The sequence below is a fragment of the Pan troglodytes genome, chromosome 1 (genome assembly GCF_028858775.2).
Source record: "Pan troglodytes isolate AG18354 chromosome 1, NHGRI_mPanTro3-v2.0_pri, whole genome shotgun sequence".
NCBI lineage: Eukaryota > Metazoa > Chordata > Mammalia > Primates > Hominidae > Pan > Pan troglodytes.
In genome coordinates this window covers 99,483,566-99,504,560 of record NC_072398.2, presented here as the reverse complement: position 1 = coordinate 99,504,560, position 20,995 = coordinate 99,483,566, and the positions used below count along the sequence as shown (strand labels likewise).

At 42.2% G+C, this 20,995-nt stretch overlaps 1 protein-coding gene across 7 annotated transcripts in view; it reads right to left on the bottom strand.

Annotated features, from left to right (window-relative positions):
- Window positions 1–1,516: 1,516 nt before the first annotated feature.
- The window catches only part of LOC749061 (neuroblastoma breakpoint family member 6-like protein), a 28,997-nt gene continuing 9,518 nt past the window's right edge, over window positions 1,517–20,995 (bottom strand). For 2 of the 7 annotated variants that reach the window (XM_063797711.1, XM_016926021.3), the window contains 5 exons: window positions 10,995–11,230; window positions 9,847–9,898; window positions 8,500–8,687; window positions 4,497–4,719; window positions 1,517–1,733 (listed from right to left, as the gene is read on the bottom strand). In XM_063797711.1, the coding sequence (XP_063653781.1) occupies window positions 4,595–4,719; window positions 8,500–8,687; window positions 9,847–9,898; window positions 10,995–11,172 (543 nt within the window). In that variant the 5' untranslated portion in view covers window positions 11,173–11,230 and the 3' untranslated portion in view covers window positions 1,517–1,733; window positions 4,497–4,594. Of the gene's footprint in view, window positions 1,734–4,496; window positions 4,720–8,499; window positions 8,688–9,846; window positions 9,899–10,994; window positions 11,231–15,781; window positions 15,983–20,995 lie in introns of all 7 variants that reach the window. The other 5 variants (XM_063797717.1, XM_054686357.1, XM_063797709.1 and 2 more) reach the window with 4 other exon arrangements.

The window sequence follows — 20,995 nt, the reverse complement described above, 5'->3', positions numbered from 1 at the left end:
ACAGAATTTAAAAAAAAATTATAAAATTATTATGGGGCTGGACATTGTGGCTCACACCTGTAATCCCAGCACTTTGGGAGGCTGAGGCAGGAGGATCACTTGAGGTCAGGAGTTCAAGGGCAGCCTGGCCAATACGGTGAAACCCCATCTCTACCAAAACACACAAAAGTTAGCAGGCGTGGTAGCACACACCTATAGTCCCAGCTAATTCAAGAGGCTGAGGTGGGAGAATCACTTGAACCCAGAGGCAGAGGTTGAAGTGAGCCGAGATCATGCCACTACACTCTAGCCTGGGTGACAGAGTGAGACCCTGTCTCAAAAAAAAAAAAAAAAAAAAAAAAATCCCCATGGAACCAAAAAATGGCCCGAATAGTCAAGCAATCCAAAGCAAAAAGAACAAATCCAGAGGCATCACATTACCTAACTTCAAACTATACTACAAGGCTATAGCAACAAAAACAGCAAGGTACCGACACAAAAATAGACACATGAATCAATGGATAAGAATAGAGAACCCAGAAATAAAGTCACACACCTACAACCAACTGATCTTTAACAAAGTTGACAAAAATAAACAATGAGGAAAATGATACCCTATTTAATAAATGGTGCTGGGAAAACTGGCTAGCCAAATGCAGAAGAATGAAACTAGACCCCTACCTCCCACCATATACATAAATTAATTCAGATGGTTTACAGACTTAAATATAGGATGTCAAACTATAAAAATGCTAGAAGAAAACCTAGGAAAACCCCTTCTTGACATTGGCCTATGACTAAGATCTCAAAAGCAAATGCAACAAAAACAAAAATTGACAAATGGGACTTAAACTTAAAAAGCTTCTGCACAGCAAAAGAAATAATCAACAGAGTAAACAGACAACCTACAGAATGGGAGAAAATATTTGAAAACTATGCACCTGACAAAGGACTAATATCCAGACTCTATAAGGAACTTAAATCAACAAGACAAAACCAAATAACCCTATTTAAAAAATGGGCAAAGGACATGGCTAGACACTTATCAAAAGAACACATACAAGCGGCCAACAAACATATGAAAAAATGCACATCACTAATCATCAGAGAAATGCAAATTAAAACTACAGTGAGATATCATCTCACAGTAGTCAGAATGGCTATATTCCAGGCTCGAGGCAAGCGTGCTCTTCACGAGTTCTGTCATTCTCTTGAGTGAAGCTCAGCTGGTATGGTAAGTTGTCCTCATTTTAAAACATTCAGATTTTATTCTGCAATCCTTTCACATGTGACAGTTTTTCTGTTCTTCCTAAGCATGTAATGGAAGTCAAGGAATTCTACATCCTCACTATCTATTAATATTTCTTACCTTCCCACAGCAGTGAAATTCCCATTCTAGTCTTCTGAAACAGAGATAGCTAATAAAGAAAACTCATTTCTCCTTTAACCTTTTCCACACATTTCAGACCATTCTGGTTTTATTCTTTTCTACACAAATTTTACTCTTTATAGGTGTTCAATAAATAAATATAAACACTAATTTTAAAAATAATTTATTAATTTGATCTCTTCATTTAAAGATAATATCCAGTGCCTCCAAGTTCCCACCCAAGAATTCTGTTGGATAGGGCTGGAAAAGTTCTGGAGAACATTCTTCCAGACTCTCTAGGCATCATGTCACAGGATGTCCTCGCCACAGCCAGAAGAGTGACTCTGAGTATATGAATGAGGGGCTACAGTGGACTGTGCAGTACCTAGGGAGGGAGAGACAGGGCTGCAATGAAGTCTGGAGGGATTTAGGAAATTCATTGATTGTACCAAACAAAAACTTACATTTCTTCTCTCCTATTCCATACCCAGGTGAAAGTGGGAAAGACAGGAAGAGAGACACCAAGCTTTCTAGTTGACAGCTAGTGACTCTCTGATTATCTGCAAAGATTGGGAAAGGAACTTAAACATGACATGTAGATTTTCCAGAGATATTTACTCCTGGAGCCAGGAGTCTGCGAACATGTAGGTGGGATCTTTTAAGAAGCAGCCTTATCTAGATTGGGAATAAGCTATTATAGTTTTAGGCTGTGTGGATCTGGTCAACTTTTGTGCTGCCTACTTCTCTTTGCTTCTACAACTGGGCATTGCTGCAGAAAGGAAGAAATATGGAAGTGACTTCAGCTTTGATTTTTTCCTTCTGGAAGCCTGAAAACTCCAGTTTGCTTCCCTGAGCCCTTTTCCTGTTGCACAACTAGGGTGTGGACTACAGGTCCTACCCATGGAAGATGGAGGTAGATACTTCACAGGGAATAAAAACAACCCAGACAAGTCATACCTTTAGGTAACAGATACTTTCAAAGATGTACTTTCCTGCACCCATTAAAGTTTTAGTCTCAGCTAATCTGAAAACCTGCGGTCCTCATGCACTGGGATAGCAGTGCAATATGGCTCAGGCTCAGGTTTTGCTGGGCACACCAGAGTAGGCCACACACTCTCATGTGCAGTGGCTTCAGGTATGGATCAGGGTCTTTCCCACTAATTGGCTTCAGTTATGATGTTGTAGGTCATCATTCTTCTGGCTTTAATACGAGAGAAGAAGGGATGGGGAAGAACTGGTCTCCAAGTGAGAGCATCCAGGGTGAAGAGTGTGGAAATAAGGGTCATTAGCACAAGAGAAGAGGCAGGTGATATCAAAGGCATGTAGTAATGGCATAAAGGTGGAACGTTGCTCTCATTCTGCTGAAGTGGGCACCATGGAAACCTTGGTGCTACCACTCGCCAGTCAGGCCACAAGCCCAAGAACAGCACCAGGCAGTATAAGGACATATAAGAATGACATCACTTCAGATAGTCCTGAGAATTAGACCTATCCCTGCTTGGGTCAAACCACTCAGTGGGAGCAATAGTACCCTTCTGCTTCCCTATCTGGGCTAATTGTAAGGAACAAGTGAAATCATGCACACCAATGTGCTTTAAACCGGTAAAACTCTGCCCCAAGAAGCTATGTGCCCTTTTGAGACTCCCTAGACGTGGACAGAAACATAAAATTTCTGCCTTTCTACCTTTTCCTTGGTCACCATTGCTAAGCACATGCTCCAGTCTCTCCCTCAGGCGGTCATTGAGACTGATGGACTCCTCCAGGCGCTGGCGCAGGTTCTGTATCTCAGCAAGATTCTTTTCCAGCAGGTTGGCCCCTACTGCAAACCACCAAGACATAGGAGAGGTAGGAGGTAGGGAAGCCTGATCATCCCTGGGCAGCTGTGGGGCCTGCGTGGCATCTCTCTGCAAGATCCCTACCTATCTCTATCCTTCTGTCAGCTTCTTCCTCTCTCCTGGGCATTCAGGAAGCACCAGGCAACTTTACTTAAAAGTCCTGGGCTTTCAATCACAGGGTGGCCCCCTGTAAGGAAACACCACAGGCCTCCTCCCAGACAGAGACCACCAAGTACATCTAAGGGAGATGGACACAGGGTGAGAAACTGCTAAAGGCCTCTAGGCAGAACTGGCCTAGTAATGGGAAAGGCTGTCTACCTCCTTGGTATGGAAAACAATCCAGAGAATCTCCCTCTCTACCTCATCCCTCTCCCCGATGATGATCCCGACTCAACAGCCTTTGAGATTTCACTCACTCACAGACAGAAAGACCAAGGTAAGTGCATATGAAATTAAACCAGGCTGTGAATAATGAGTGATAGTGAATGTTCTCCTTTAACCAGTTTTGGCAAAGAGGAACATGGAAGAGCTTGGGAAGGTATCAGGATCTGAAGGGGGGGAACGGGAGAGAAGGGAACAATCTCCAAGGAAGGAAAAAGATGCACAGAGAGAGGAGGCTGAGAATAGGCTTCACCCACTGGGAGATTTTGCGTAGGGTCAGGTTTTTCTCTGAGAATTTAAAATGTCTTATTGTTACACTACCTGGGACACAGAAATGGAGCTGCTTCAAGCCATTCCTCTAAATAGCTGCACTCCTAGCTGCCGGGTGCCAGGATGTTTGGCTCCAAATCCAAAAGCAATGTTTATGGGGGCAGGATTGGCACGTGGTTGTATGCACAGTGTGTGTGAAAGATGTGTGTGAAAGAGTGGAAAGAGTGTGTAGGGGTGGGTGACTCTGTAGAAATAGTTTCCCATCCGACAGTAGCTCCTGACCTAAGGAAGACCTTCCCCATGGAAATCTGAGCTTAGCATTCCAGGACAGTCTTAATCTAGGCCTAAGAAGGTTGTAGCACAGAAAGAAGGCAACATTTAAGTGTGAGGTAACTTATCCTCCTTGTAGAGCACCTCAGAATGTCCCTGACTTCTCCTACTCTCCTGCCCAGAGTGAGTTCCTAGGTAGGGTGGCTAGGAGAAGGCACTTACAAAGAACAAGCACTGAGCTGGTTCTCACTGTCTGGCTGATCTACATATTGTCCTATCATTTTTTATGAACCAGGTTCTAACAGAGGAACCAAAAAATCCTCTGGCCAGGAAAGGAATGTGTCATTCCTATCAATGGGCTCGATTTCACTAAGTGCTCCTTTGTGTTTTACCAGAGGTTTCGGAGTTGGGTTGGTACAAAGAGGAGAAGGAGGCTAGGTCTCCAGATGCATTCATTTTTTGAGGCCTCATCTCTTCCCATGGGCCACTGCTACCGTGTTCTAGTGTCCTGCTCTGCTGGGCCAGTGCCGCTCGAAGGATGGAAGGGCTGGGCAGACCTGGTTCCTTGGTTGCTGGGCAAAGCAGCTGAATCAGCAGAAATGGCAGGGCTGGCATCTGTCCAGAAAGGAATGTGAGTGAGAAACCAACAGGGAAGTCATACATGAGTGTTTTAAAGGTAATTATAGTGAGTTGAATAGTGTCCTCCAAAAATTCATTCAGTTCACTTGGAACTTCAGAATGTGATCTTATTTGTAAATGGGGTTTTTGTAGATATAATAAGTTAAGATGAGATGATACTGAATTGGGGGTATGTCTTAAATCCAACATGACTGATGTCCTTATGAGAGGAGAGGAGACACAGAGATAAAGAGACACACAGAGAAGGACACCATGTAACAAGAGAGGCAGAGATTGGGGTGATGTGTCTACAACCCAGAAACCACCAGAAGCTAGGAAGAGGCAAGGAAGGATCCTTCCCTGGAGTCTTCAGAGGGAGCATGGCCCTGCTGACTCCCTGATTTTAGACGTCTTCATCTCCAGAACTGTGAGAGAATACATTTCTGTTTTAAGACGCCCGGTTTGTGTTTTTTTGTTTTGGAAGCCCTCGAAAGCTAATAAACCAATCCACGGAATGAAGACTAAGGCAGATGTCATCAGACTCATTTCCCAAGGACTCCCCATTTCACCCTAAAGTAACTGGCATTTCTCAGCCTATGACATAAGCAGTAGTGTTAGTTGTAATACCTGAGCAGCGCACACACAGGAAAAATATGGGGCCCCTCTCCTAGCTCCCTTTATGATTCCCAATGCTGGAATGATCCTGGGGAGGTACTTCAGAAATGTTTCTCCTAATAGCAGGACTCACAGCCAATCCTAGGAGTTCAGACAGTGAGGGGTGAAGCATTTTGTTGGTCTGTAAACAGGTGACTATTTATTCAACATTCTATGCCCTTGCCAGAAACACACCAGCTACTCCTTCCTGGGATTTTTCTACACTGAGGCTGTTGGAGGAGGAGGAGAAAATGGCCTCCACTTCTGGACAATGTGCAGAGAACCTAGAGAGTGTTGCTTCCACTCCTGGTGGTTCTCTCTGTGGCCTCGGCTGACTCTGGACCTGCAGTGAAGCTGAGGGGGTGTCTGTCTAAGGCAAGTGGTGATTTGGATTCCACCTAGAATGGCTTTTGACACTGCAAAAATAATTCTTATGTACAGCTCACATTGTCTGGCTCCTGTCCATAGAATAGCTAGTGTACTCTTGCATAGAGGATTGTAGAATCACAAAATACATGGCATCTTACAGCTCAATGATGCCATGAGAACATGGCCAGATCCTCTGGGCCCTTCATTACTGTCTCCCTTTGAGAGAAAAACCCAGCTGGGGTGGCAGGGCCGTAATTCAGAGAAAAGTTTTAGAGTCTTTCCCTTTCAAGGATTATTATCAAGGGCTAAAGAATAGACAAGTTTCTCCTCTGAGCAGGTGGGAGTGAGGTTTCTGTTTGCCCTCAACAACATCACGTTCTTTTAGGAACTGTATATTTAAATCAGTATCCAGTAGGTCTCTCCTTCTCCAATTTATAAAATATCAGATACTAATTAGAATCACTGTGAGATAAAGAGTAACGACAACTATGTTAAGTCTTTAATAAATGCCTGACTTAAAGTAGGAACTCAATCAAAATGTGATTACCACCCCCTTTCAAACCTCCTTTATCTCAGAAAATCAGTTTACTCTCAACCATGGCCATAGGAAGTTCTAAGTTTTATCAGTAACAGTGATCAGTGTTTTAACGTTCCCTGGCCATACCACACGGGGAACATGCCCTACACTGCAGATGGAAAGCAACAGAGACTAGACTTTTCTGAAGGAAATTTGGCCTCACAATGTAGCTGTCATGCCAGTGCACTACAGGTTGACTGTTCTAGAAATTTTGGTTCAAAAACCAAAGAGGAAGTGGTGATAAACAGTTGCCCCTGTGAAAGGACAGTGACTTCAAGTGGGAAAGAGAAGGGCTTCGATCTCCCTCAGGAAAGATAGTTGTGGCAAAAAGTAAAGCCGGTGCTCTCCAGAAGCATCATTCCAGAGGCCACACCTCACTGCAGGCAGTGGCAGGGATTGCAGGTAAGGGAAGCATGGGCTTGCCCTTCTGCCATCTCTTGGGGCAGTGCTGAGGTTGAAACAAGTGCCTCTGGGCAACTGAATCAAGGATGCACGTAAAAGTCCCATTGGCCCCTTGGAATAGGTGATGTACATATCAAGGGCAGCTCATCTATTTACAAATTCTTAGATAGAAGTGTAATATGTGTAAGGTCTTGTCCCATCTTCAGAGGCCAGAACTCTGCTGGGTGCACAGAGCAGAAAAAGTGGAATGAGAAAAACCCTGGCTCCAGAAGCCTAGCAAAAGAGGTGCTGAGAAGGAGTGAGCACCCTTTGTATGCAGCCCCTGACTTCTCAGACTGCAGAGTGAAATGCTCAGAACCTGAGCTTTGAGTCAGGTAGACTCAAAGTGTATGTTACCCCAAGCTGCTTTGTCTTCAGTAAGTTCCTTAACTTTGCTGAGCTTCAGTGTCCTCCACTATAAAAGCAGAAAACCACTACCTATTTGAGGGGATCACTGTGTCAATTAAATGAGGAAATATATGTATAGTGGTCAATATTGTGAGCATAATAGGTGCTCAATCAATGAGAAGTTCCTGTCTTTCCTTGGCTGCTATAATCTTAGAGGAAACATTTTGCCGCTTTGCTCCTCATTGTGAAATGAGAAACAGGAATAGTACCAGATCAAAACCCATTATGGGCCGGGCATGGTGGCTCATGCCTGTAAGCCCAGCACTTTGGGAGGCTGAGGCAGTTGGATCACCTGAGGTCAGGAGTTTGAGACCAGCCTGGCCAACACGGTCAAACCCCATCTCTACTAAAAATATAAAAATTAGCCTGGCGTGGTGGCAAGCACCTGTAATCCCAGCTACTTGGGAGGCTGAGGTAGGAGAATCACTTGAACCCGGGAGGCAGAGGTTGCAGTAAGCTGAGATTGTGCCACTGCACTCTAGTCTGGGCGACAACAGCAAAACTCCGTCTCAAAAACAACAACAACAACTAAAAACCATTATGGCTCACTCATTACTTAAAATTGCCAATTTAGAAAAAAACACCAGATACAGCCAGGGACTAAAAATAATTTCTTGGTATTGTCCACATTAGGATATGATTCATACTGGCCTAAAACTTCAAACACTTTTCTCAAGAGGAAAATTAAAGAGAAAACTGAGCAGGAGAAAAATGAAAGTCTGGTTTAAAACTTAATCTCCTCTTCCCGTCTCTATCAAGGCTATCCCAAGGACCCTCTCAGGGAAATTCTCAGGAGGGACACGCTGGTTGGTGATAGACTCAGCTTGAACCTCACAGCATGGCCCCATTCACTGATGGTTTAGAGGGTGTTACAGCAAACTTATTAGGATGATGGATGGGATCTGTAAATGCATAAATGATAAAGATGATTTAGTGATGAACAAAAAATAGGAACTATGGCTCTTTACCCCAGGGATTCCAGGATTAAGTGCACAATGTTAGCAACACTCACGTCCCTAGTTTGAAAGATGACATAATTGTGTGCAGTGAAGAGGAACTATTTGCCCCCTTTCTCCCCTTCCCAACCCATGCCCCCCAAGACCAACACCATGTATGTGCCAGAGGGGATCTAGTGACTGATGACGTGTGAGACTGGGAATGGAGAAAAGCTACCTGAAAACCTTGGGGCTTATGCTCAGCACTGAGTCCTGGAGCTGTGCCCGACCAGGAACATCACGGTGGATCTACAGGGCCCGGCTGCAAAGATGCCACCTCTTGGCCTAGACAATGCATGAGCCCCCAAAAACTGGAGCCATGTGGCTACTCACTGACTACAGTCACTGAAGGATGCACTTCCTCCTTGTCAAGCTGTGGAGACGTGCTGCTCAGGGAGTGATGTGGGGTAGACTGGGTGTGGTTGCTGCACCAGATCTGGGGCTGAGTCTGGGACCGGGCATCCCACTTGGTCTCTAGGACTTCTGTCACTTTACTCATATTATGCATCTTCCTCAAGATACTAGTGGGGTAAGAAAGAAGAAAAAATAAAGGTCACCTAATGCCACAGCTGTACTAATCTGGAGGCTCACAGGAGATGTAAAGGGGAGGTCAAGAGGATCATTCCTTCAGAGGAGAAGCCAAACAAATCATTTCTGTTTCAGGATAGAGTATGGAGGGAAGGCGGGGACAGAGAGAGCAACAGTTGTCCGGTGCATTGGCTACAAACATCCTGAGGAAAAACGAAGCCATAATGGGCCCCTTAAATAACACTCATGATTCCTTCACAAAACACCCAAAGACCCATAAGAGTTCAACTCCAGGTATGGGCATGGCGGTACATGCCTGTAATCCCAGCAATTTGGGAGGCCAAGGCAGGAGAATTGCTTGAGTCCAGGAATTCAAGACCAAACTGAGAAACATAGTGAGACCCTCTGTCTACAAAAAATAAAAATAAAAAATGAGCTGGGTGTGGTGGTGTGCACCTGTAGTCCCAACTATTTAGGAGGCTGAGGAGGATCACTTGAGCCCAGGAGGTCAAGGATGCAGTGAGCAGTGATCGTGCCACTGCATTCCAGCCTGGGCAACAGAGCAAGACCTCATCTCAAAAATAAAATTTTAAAAATGTAAAAAAAAAAAGAATTCAACTCATTCTGTGAACATAATTTTTAAAATAGTATTTGCCATAGGCCATTTAAAACAGATTCCCCAGGCAATGTAGCCTCACTGGTGTCTTGCAGTTTCTAGATCTCCTTCCCTAAGTATAGAGACACAGTATAAACTTTTGTTTGCAAGGAAAATTTGTAGCTGTTTTACATCTTCCAGCACTCCTTGGATCACCCTTGAAGAAATCAGATATAATCTTACTCTGGTCTTTAAATAAGGGAAACCAGAGGTGATCCCTGGAGGTTCAGAAGACTCCTAAGACCCAGATAGGTTAGAGCAGCTCTATCTTACTAAATTGGTGAATTAATTGGTGAAAATAAAAGAATAATATATTTTTTAAAAAATTTTAAAAATGAGACTGCCTTATCGCTAAGGATACATAATGGTTTAATGGATAAATAAGCTATTTGTTTTTTACTGGCCATGTATGCTCCTGTTTCTTTGAGCTTCTGGCTCTTCCTTCTGGATCCTTCACCAGATTACATCTTCGACAGCCCCTGAAAATTTGGAGTTACCTGAGAGTCGAAGACACCTGTCCTACTTGATTCTTCTTACTTGTACAGTCATCTGAGAACAAAATTCAAAAAGGCCAGTCATGCTTTAAGCAGGTCTCATTTCCCAGACTGCAAACAAACATGGAGGTCTATCTGGGACCAGAGACTTGACTACCTGATGCTTGCCTTGATTCCAGGATACTCTGAATTTTCTCAGATCTTGGGTTGAGTCTTTAGAGAGCTTGCCTGGCAGGCTTTCCTGAGCCCACCATGAAGGTCATCATCTCCACTTGCTTTGCCCTGAGTCACAGCAAAAAGCTAAAAATGTCTTTCTTCCCACATATCATGGAACACATATCCACTCCAGCCAAAGCCTCCAAGTCCTGGCACAAGGCCAGCACCCAAACCCATGGCTGTGTGTTCCACCATAGCTTTCATGCAGAACTTCCTCCCTTCTCCAAGGAGATGATAGACATCCGTGTCCCACCTACCATCAGGAGACAGCACAGTGAACTCAAGCCTTCTGCTACTATGGGCCCTTGGGTTCTCAAGGAGGAATTTCATGTAAAATGCTCCTGAAACAGCTAATTATCTCACCACCGTGTACTAGTACACACAGTGCCTGAACCATGCCAAAGTCAGCATGATTCTTTATCATTTTTTTGAAGTGCGCCGATTAATGTTACTTATTTAATCCCTAGAAAAATCATGCAACATTCAAGGGCTGGAATTATTTGACTTAATTTTTTAGGTAGAGAAACAGAAATCAAAATAAATATTAACCTGTCCAGAGCTGGTGAGGAACACATATAAGCTAGAGGTAGGGTTTTTGGATTCCCAGTTCAGGGCCCTTCACAAAAACCAGCTGCCCCTGTTCCTTCTGTCTTTCTGCCAATTAGTTTCAGATGAATACCATCATCCCTGGGGATGCCTCCTGCCCTAACAGTCATATTCCATGAGGGATGGAGGTGCTGGTGATCATCATGGCATCCTCAACCCTTCTTCTTGGAGCTCCTCTCCAGCCAGTCCTGACTCTGTCATGGTCTTAAGGTGGTGATTACAAAGCAGGACACCAGGTTGAAAAGTGACATGTGAATGGGGGTGGGATCCTGTGAACTTAGGACCTTGGGAGAGACTGAAAATCTTCCTAAGCTCTGCGGCCAACTTACCTGTGCTGAATTTTCTGGCAAGGCTCTCTGCCAGCTGGCTTCCTTTGGCCAGCTGCTCGCAGTAGTGCTGCTCCATATAGTGGTCAATGTTATTGCTCTGGAGTAGCTCCTCAAAGGTCTTTAGTGTGTTCTTGACATGCTGGATGAGAAGAGCAGAGGCCACTCTCCCAAGCTTCATCTTCTGCCGTAGGTGGGTTAACTCTTGAGCCTGATCCTGAATCAAGGAATGATACTTCCTAAAGTAGAAAAAAAGAAGTAAAGGTAGATAGGAATAACTGATAGGTTATAGCAATTTAGGAGAAGGAACTTGAGAGTATCACCAAAGGAGGCCACACACTGAATTCTAGCATATGTTTAGTGTCCTGAATATGGTAAAAGGAATGAAGGAAATGAAAACAATCTTTATGTGAAAGATCCCTTCTAAGATTGTCATTTTCCCTGCCACTTGCTAAAGAAGAAAAATCACTTGATCATATTAATAGATGAAGAAAAAGCATTTGACAAAATTCAACACTCATTCATCATAAAAACTCTCAACAAAGTGGGAATAGAGGAGACCTTCCTCAACTTGATAAAGAACATCTATAAAAACTCTACACTAATGTCATACTAGAAACTAGAAGCTTTCTAACATCAACAATAAGGCAAGAATTTCCCCGCTTATCACTTCTTTTCACCATCATACTGGAAATCCTAGCTAATGCAGTAAGATAAGCAAAGGAAATAAACGGTATACAGATTAGAAAAGATGAACTAAAACTGTCTTTGTACACACATGATGCAGTTATTGTATTATAGAAAATCTCCAACATGGTGAAACCCTGTCTTTACAAAAAATACAAAAATTAGCCGGGCATGGTGGCATGCACTTGTAATCCAGCTACTTGGGAGGCTGAGGAAGGAGAATTGCTTGAATCCGGGAAGCAAAGGTTGCAGTGAGATGACATCGTGCCACTCTGCACTCCACCCTGAGTGACAAAGTGAGACACTGACTCAAAAAAAAAAAAAAAAAAGGCCAGGTGCGGTGGCTCATGCCCGTAACTCCAGCACTTAGGGAGGTCGAGGTGGGCGGATCATGAGGTCAGGAGATCGAGACCATCCTGGCTAACACGGCGAAACCCCGTCTCTACTAAAAAAACAAAATAGTAGCCAGGCTACTCAGGAGGCTGAGGCAGGAGAATGGCTTGAACCCAGGAGGCGGAGCTTGCAGTGAGCCGAGATTGAGCCACTACACTCCAACCTGGGCGACACAGTGAGACTCCATCTCAAAAACAAAAAGAAAAGAAAAGAAAATCTGAAAGAATTGACAACAAAAATCTCCTGGAACTAGTAAGTGATTATGTCAAGGTAAAATCTAACAAAACATGTACAAGATCTGTATGAGGAAAACTGCAAAACTCTGTTGAGAGAGATCAAAGAAGCACTAAATACACAGAGAGATATTCTGTGTTCATGGACAGGAAGACTAAATATTGTCAAGATGTCAGTTCTTCCCAACTTGATCTAAAGATTCAATGCAATACCAATCAAAATCTCAGCAAATAAATTTTGTGAATATCAACTAATAGATGCTAAGGTGTACATAGAGAGGCAAAAGACCCAGAATGGCCAACACAATATTGAAAAGGAACAGAGGGCTGATATGACCTGACTTCAAGACTTACTGTAAAGCTACAGTAATCAGGACAGTATAAGATTTGTGAAAGAATAGACAAATAAGTCAGCGGAACAGAATAGAGATTCCAGAAGACTCCAAAATATAGCAGATTGATCTTTGACAAAGGGACAAGGGCAATACAATGGAGAAAAGATAGTATTTTCAAAAAATGGTGCTGGAACAGCGAGACATCCACATGCAAAAAAAGTGAATCTAGACACAGACTTCACATTCTTCATGAAAACTTACTCAAAATGGATCATAGGCCTAAATGTAAAACATAAAATGATAAAAAAAAAAAAAAACCCTAAAAGATAACAACAGCTGAAAATCTAGATGACCTTGGGTTTGGTGATGGCTTTTTATTTATTTTATTTATTGATCTAAAGATTCAATGCAATACCAATTTTAATTTAGAGACAGAGTCTCTAAATAAATTAATTATTTTATTTATTTGTTGGAGGGCATGATCATGGCTCACTGAAGCATTCCTTGGGCGTGATCATGGTGTGATTATGGCTCACTGCAGCCAAACTCTTGGGCTCAAGTGATCCTCTTGCCTCAGCCTTCCAAAGTGCTGGGATTACAGGTGTGAGCCACCGAGCCCAGCTATATGATTACTTTTCAGATATAACACAAAAGGCATGATCCACACAAGAAATAATTGATAATCTGGACTTCATTAAAATTAAAAACTTCTGCTCTGCAAAAGGCACATCAAGAGAATGAGAAGACAACACACTGGGAGAAAATATTTGCAAAAGACATATCTGGTAAAGGACTATTAAACCAAATACACAAAGAACTCTTAAACTCAACAATAAGAAAATGAACCACACAATAAAAAATGGGCAAAAAACCCTGAACAGACACCTCACCAAAGATGATGGCAAATAAGAATATGAAAAGATGCTCAACATCATATGTCATTAGGGAATTGCAAATTAAAACAACAAGATACCACTCTACACCTATTAGAATGGCAAAATCCAGAACACTGATAACACCAAATGCTGGTAAGGATGTGGAACAACAGATATTCTCATTCTTTGCCGGTGGGAATGCAAAATAGTACAGCCACTTTGGAAGACAGTTTGTCATTTTCTTGTGAAACTAAACATACTCTTACCAAATGACCTAACCATCTGCTCCTCAGTATTTTCCCAAGCGAGCTGAAAACTTAAGTTCACACAAAAACCTGCACATGATGTTTATAGCAGCTCTATTCATAACTGCAAAAACTTGGAAGCAACCAAGATGTCCTTCAGTAGGTGAATGGATAAATTTTGGTACATGCAGTCAATGGAATATTATTTGGTACTAAAAAGAAATGAGTTATGAAGCCATGAAAAGACATGAAAGAACCTTAAGTGTGTAAGTGAAAGAAGCCAACCTAAAAAAGCTACATACTGTATGACTCTGACTATATGACACTATGGAATAGGTAAAACAGTGGAGACAGTAAAAAGATCAGTGGTTGCCAGGTGTTAGGAGGGAAAGGAGAATGAATAGGCAGAGCACAGAGAATTTTTAGGGCAGGGAATAGTCATTCTTTATTACAATGGTGGATACATGCCATTATACATTTATACTTGTGTCAAAACCTATAGAATATACACCACCAAGAATGAACCCCACTGTAAACTGTGGACTTTGGGTGATGATGAATCAATGTAGGTTCATCAGTTGTACCAAATGTTATCACTCGGGGGCAAGATGTTGATAGTGAGGGAGGCTGTGTCCGTGCAGGGGTAGGGGGCATATGGGAACTCTCTGTTACTTTCCACTCAATTTTGCTGTGAACTTAAAGCTGCTCTTAAAAAGTCCATTAAAAAAAAGAATGATCACAGAAGTATAGTTTTTAAAAATATATTTGATGAAGTGGGTGTAGTGTAGCCTTTGTGAATCGAGAGCACAGGATTCTAATGTTATCTCTGCCAGAGGCTATTATGCAACTTTGATCAAATGACTATCTCTTAGGGCCTAAGTGTTCTCAGTTCTAAAATGAGGTAATGAGACTAACTGACTCTAGAGTTTTTTGGGTGTTTTGTTTTGTTTTGTTTTGTCTGAGATGGAATCTTGCTCTGTCATCCAGGCTGAAGTGCAGTGGCGCTATCTTGGCTCACTGCAATCTCCACCTCCTGGGTTCAAGCAATTCTCCTGCCTCAGCCTCCCAAGTAGCTGGGATTACAGGTGCCCACCACCATGCCCAGCTAATTTTTGTATTTTTAGTAGAGACGGGGTTTCACCATGTTGGCCAGGCTGTCTCCAATTCCTGACCTCAAGTGATCTGCCCACCTCAGCCTCCCAAAGTGCTGAGATTACAGGCGTGAGCCACTGCGTCTGGCCTAGCGTTATTTTAGCCCTAACTAACATTATTCTCTGGGTCAGTGAAATTTAAGTGGAATATATTGGGCAGTGACCTAATGGAGCATGAAGCAGGATTTGAATCACTTCCAAAGCTGTGCACCAACCACTTAGGCAAATTAGTGATTTCAGTAACTTAGTATTTCAGTAACTGGTGCTCACAGGCAAATGCATAATGGATTAACCCCATATTATTTAAATGCTTCCAAAAAGCTATAGGAAAATGGCCATTAAAAACAAACTGACAAATTTAGCCAACAGGTCACTATTTGACAATTCTGCAAGCTTATTTTTAAAATTCAGCTTATCAAAACTGCCATTCCAGAAGCCAGGGACCTGAGTTTCCATAGAGGATGGAGTAGAATGGAGGGGCCTCTGTATAAATCTACCTCCTCGGGAACTGGGACAGTTCAGCATTCACCAGAGTAACATATGAAGAAACAGGAGATTCCTACATGTTCCTGGGGATCCAGAAGAGAGACCACTCACATGACTGGAAGATTTCCAGCTCAGGTAACCACAAAGGCCATATATTTGGTGAATACATGCAATGTTAGTTAGAATAAAACCAAATTTCTCTGACTAATATAAAGTCATTACTAATAAAACTTTTATAGATTTTTCTCTGAAGAAATTTCCAGGAAGGTGTTAAGAGAAAGCCCTACAATTAAGGTATGGAGGCTGGCTGCAGGCCCTGAAAGCTACTCTGACGAGCAATGACTTAATGCTGATAGTGGGAAGTCTCTTGCCCACTGCAGGATACAGAGAATTCTTCCTCAACCCGAGGCTTCTGCTCATTCACTCCCTTCTCAGCAGGTCCCTTCTTCTCTGAGGGCTGATGCATCCCAGCCTTCTGCTGGGACATTTTCTCATGAAGAGCTCTCTTACAGCCGTCTTTGAAAGGAAGGACAGAGAAGAAAGATGTCTATGTCTTCACAATGGCCAGGCTTTTCTCCAAAACTACCTAAAGCAATTGAAACAAAATTATGGCTTACAGAGGTTAGATTATTAGTGGAGATCCTGTAGGACGATAGAATCTCAAGAGCAGAGCCTACCAGGAAGTAGAGTGAAGCCTACAACTTCCTCAGCCATGAGGACCCAACAATCCACTGGGTAAAAGAAAGATGCAGCAAGTGCTGGGGTGGGGTCGGGGTGGGTGCTGTTATGAGAAGGAAGGGGAGGTCCCACAGGTGTTTAGAAGAAAAAACAGGCAATAAATGAATGAAAACAAATGGGGTTTAAACTAAGCTAAGAGATGAGTATTTTTGTTTCTTATAGCTGAGATAATGTTCTTATGAAGTTCCCAGGGAATGTCCCTTCAGAGGTCAGGAAGCATTTTGCTTCCACAAGTTTTGAGAGTCATGAAGGCAGGAACACATTTTGAGATGCCAGAGCTCAAATCCCATGTCACTGGGACATCAACAATAGTGCTATGGGGAAGACTCAGGGTGCCAGCTCTTGAGTCACAATCACAGAATTAGAATGTGGAAGTAGCTACAGAACCCAAGGAAGCCCTGCCTTCTGATAGCCACACTCAATGCAAGGCTGCGTATTTCACCCTGGAGGTCTCTATAACAGGGGAGGCCACCCCCTCAATAGCCAGCTTTTTTACCCTTTTGCTTATGTTGTCAACCAATTTCTAACCACAGCAAAATAACCTAAGTATACCTCTCCTTGAAAACATCAAAACATTTTCTCAGCAGCTTTTATTTTCTTGAAGACAATTTCAGTAAAAACAATTCTTGCGGATTTTCCTAAATGAATTTTTTTTTAACTTCTAGTGATTCTTACTCTTCGTTTTTAGGAACTCTCCAGGTTTTCACTTCCTACATTCTTTCAAGAGTATAGTGACTAAAACTGGAGAATAATCATTTAAGTCTGACTAATAAATTTAGCCTCATGTTGTATTACCTTTTAATACATAATAAATAATATATCCCAATGCGATACTTGCTTCCTTTCCCTTGCAGTAGCAATGTGTAGGGGTTTCATTTAATATGAGGTCGATTTTAACCTTCCAAACTCCCATTCCACCCACCTTTGCTTGCACTCATGGGAAGGTTCAGTCTATATCTGGTTTGCCCACATTCCTAGGCTATAGACCTCTAGGACTCCCAATTTGAGAGGCGCCATTTTTTTGGAGGGTAGTGAATTTTGATTTCTGTCTCCTTTGCATCCTTCCCAATGAAAACTGCTTTCAGCCACTCTCTGCTAGCCTCTCACCAGCACAGAGCTGAATTCACAAATGCCTTGAGGGGAAAACCTTTACCAAGTGTTCAGTTCATATCTCAATTCATTCTAGAATCTTGGCTTTTCAAGTCAAAATACCTGGACAGCTCCACATGTCGACCCACTCCCCACCCCCATGAGGTTACTTAAAGTGCTGCTGTTTTCTCTGGTTTTTAACCACTGCCCTCTTCCCAGCTTCTCAGCCTCTTGTCCCTTGCCAAGAACTAGCAAATACCCTGAGGGGGGAAAAGTTGTTTCATTCCAATGATCTTCTTTCTCTCTCTCTCTCTCCACCTGCTTTCTGTAGCTGGCCCTGTGGGTCCTAGCTTTTCAAAGACTTCAAACAGAATTCCTTTAAACCAGATTTTATCTGCTTCTTTTCGAAGGGAGTGCTGGTTTGCCACAAAACTCCATCGTAACTGAAAGAGGAAATCTTCTACAAATTCCAGGTAAATCAAATTTTCCTACCTTGATTTCTGAAGAAAACAAAAAAAAAAGAGAAGAGGCCATTGGTAGGTATATACTTGCATTTTTCTTGTAATCCTTGCGTAAGTCTGAATGGGTATTAAAGGCTCTTGCTAGAATCATGTGCCAAAGATTGTCTACCATGACCTAAACAATCAGGCCTGTCCAAGGTCCAAGAATTTGATCAGGTTGGATCCAGTCCTCTGGTGCACTAACAGAGATCCTGTCGGAGGATAGAATCCTGCTGTAGGATTCTACGTCTGTACTTTGAGTAGACACTTCAAGTAACCAGTTTTTCAGACACCTGGCCACTAATATGGGGAGAAGAGGTCAAAAAAACCATTGAATATTTCTAATTTATTTTAGGGAATGTTAAAATTTCTCACTGGTAGAGTTAGAAATGAAAACAAAGACATAATAATAATAGTAATAATAATAATAACTGTTTCAAGAGCATTATTATGTGACTGGCATGGTTTCTAAGTGCTTTACTGTGTAGTAACTTATTTAGTCCACATAACGACCCTACAAGATAGTGTTGATTTTTTTGTTTGGTGGTTGTTGTTGTTGTTGTTGTTGTTGTTGTTTGAGATGGAGTCTCTCTCTGTCATCCAGGCTGGAGTGCAGTGGTGTGATCTCAGCTCACTGCAACCTCTGCCTCCCAGGTTCAAGCAATTCTCCTGCCTCAGCCTCCTGAACAGCTGGATCACAGGCCCCACAACCATGCCCAGCTAATTATTGCATTTTTAGTAGAGGCAGGGTGGTTTCACCATGTCAGTCAGGCTGGTCTCAAACTCCCGATCTCAGGTGATCCACCTACCTTGGCCTCCCAAAGTGCTGGAATTCCAGGCTGAGCCACCCCGCGCAGCCGATAGTGTTGATTATTACAACCCCTTGTTGCAGATGAGAACATTGCACTGAAAGGCTGAGCTTACCTTTCCAAGGTCCCATCATCTCTATGAGAGTGAGAGCCAGGACTCATCCAGACCCTTGCTCTGAGCCATTAGGCTTGGTGGTAACTAAGAAGATCTCACTAAGATGCGCATTCCCTCCTTCTTGCTCAATCTCCAAGATTTCGAGGACAAAATGGAAATTAAAAGTAAGGCCTACAAGATGGCTATTATTTTAAAAAGAAGGAAAGAAAATTATCAGTGTTGGTGATGATGTGGAAAAATTGAAACCCCTGTGCACTGTTGTTTGGAATGTATTAGGTTGGTGCAAAAGTAACTGCGGTTTTTGTCATTACTTTTAATGCCAAAAATCGCAATTACTTTTGCACCAACCTAATATAATGGTACAGCCACTGTGGAAACCCATATGGTGGTTCCTCAAAATATTAAAAATAATTATCACATGATCCAACAAATTTACTTCTGGATATATACTCAAAAGAACTGAAAGCAAGGATTCAAAGAGATATTTGTGCACCTACATCAATAGCAGTATTACAATAGCTAAAGAAGGGAAACAACCCAAGTGTCCAACAACAGGTAAATGAATAAACAAAATGTGGCAAATACATGCAATGGAATATTATTCAGCCTTAAAAAGGAAAAGAAATTCTGACACATGCTACAACATGGATGAACATGAGGACATTATGCAAAGTGAAATAAACCAGTCACAAAAGGAAAAATACTATATAATTCTGCTTATATGAAGTACCTAGAGTAGTCAAATTCATAGAGACAGGAAATAATGGTGGTTGTGCCAGGGGCTAGGGAGGGAAGAATGGGAAATTAATGGGTATAGCGTTTAGGAACTTTAGTCTAAGAAAGTAGAATATTGGATGCCAGAAATTCAGTTTTCTTTCTGTTCCAAGATCCCTTTAGCTAGAGCGACATATTGAAGTCAGAGTTCCTAAGGGAAAATCATTGTGTATGGAGATCATCCTTGTGGATCAAATGTGAATCAATAGTAGATCAAAAGATATTCCACTTTTGCAGATATTGACATTTGTTGGACCCGTAAGATTTTATCTAGTATTATATATATAAGATTTGAACCACTTCTCAACACTGCAGACTCAAATACTAGGAAATACTAAGAACCTCAGGACAAACAAATAGCCAGTCCAAAAAGACTCACAGACTAGATAAGCTGTCATCTACCACCTAACAGATAATGTATCCCTGTTAACCACTATCCCCAGATGTTCATTTCATAAAATCAAAAACAGAATTCCATGTGGATCATGGAAAAAAATAGTTGACAATGTACAAATGAGACAGAGAAAAAATACTTGTCTAAGAATTACATTTAGTGTCTAAAAGCCAAATAGCTCAATTTCTGCTCATGAGATTCAACAGATGAACTGAGGGAACATATGCCAATAGCTCTGAGATTACAGGTCCGCATGGGATGCCCATAAGGTGCAGGATTCTATTAGCTAAGATTATATGTCTCAGGTGGGCAAATCTTTGTGGACATAGCAAGAAAAAAGAAAAACTGTCAAGGAATAATATAGAGACAGTGTGATGGTTAATTTTATGTGTTAACTTGGCTAGACCACAGTGCCCAGGTATGTGGTCAAATATAATTCTGGAGGTTTCTGAGAAAGGGTATTTTGGATGAGAGTAACATTTGCATTAGTAGACTTTGAGTAGAGCAGGTTGCCCCATGTCATGTGGGTGGACCTCATCCAATCAGTTGAAGGCCTGAATGGAATGAGATTGACCTTCCTGGAAGAAGAGGAAATTCTACCAACAGAATATCTTAGGACTCAAATAACAACTCTTCCCTGGGTCTCCAGCCTGCCTGCCTTGAACTTTCACAATCATGTGAGCTAATTCCTTAAAATAAATCAATAAAAATAGATGATAGATGGATGATTCTGTTTCTCTGGAGAACCTTGACTAATACAGATAGCATACTAATTCACCCTTGCCATTTATAGAGGAAAGAGTGGAGTAATAAATATCAGAAACCAATAACGTTTTTCCTCCTTTGTGTAAGCTGCTTGGCACAAAGCTATTAAAGAGGTGACTCTAGCCTGGTCTTCTCCAGACCTGGTCACCACAGAAACAAATTATAGCTATACAAAATATCTTGGAAGTTTAGCTGAAGAGATGAGGAGATACTCTACTGCTCAATGTGCGCCATGTCATCTGTTGTACTCCCCTTAGTTAAGTCAGGAGGGCAACACTCCCTTTATTTTTTATTCTATTTTGTATGTATGTGTGTGTGAGATGGAGTCTCGCTCTGTGGCCCAGGCTGGAGTACAGTGGCGTGATCTTGGCTCACTGCAACCCTGCTTCCCAGGTTCAAGTGATTCTTGTGCTTC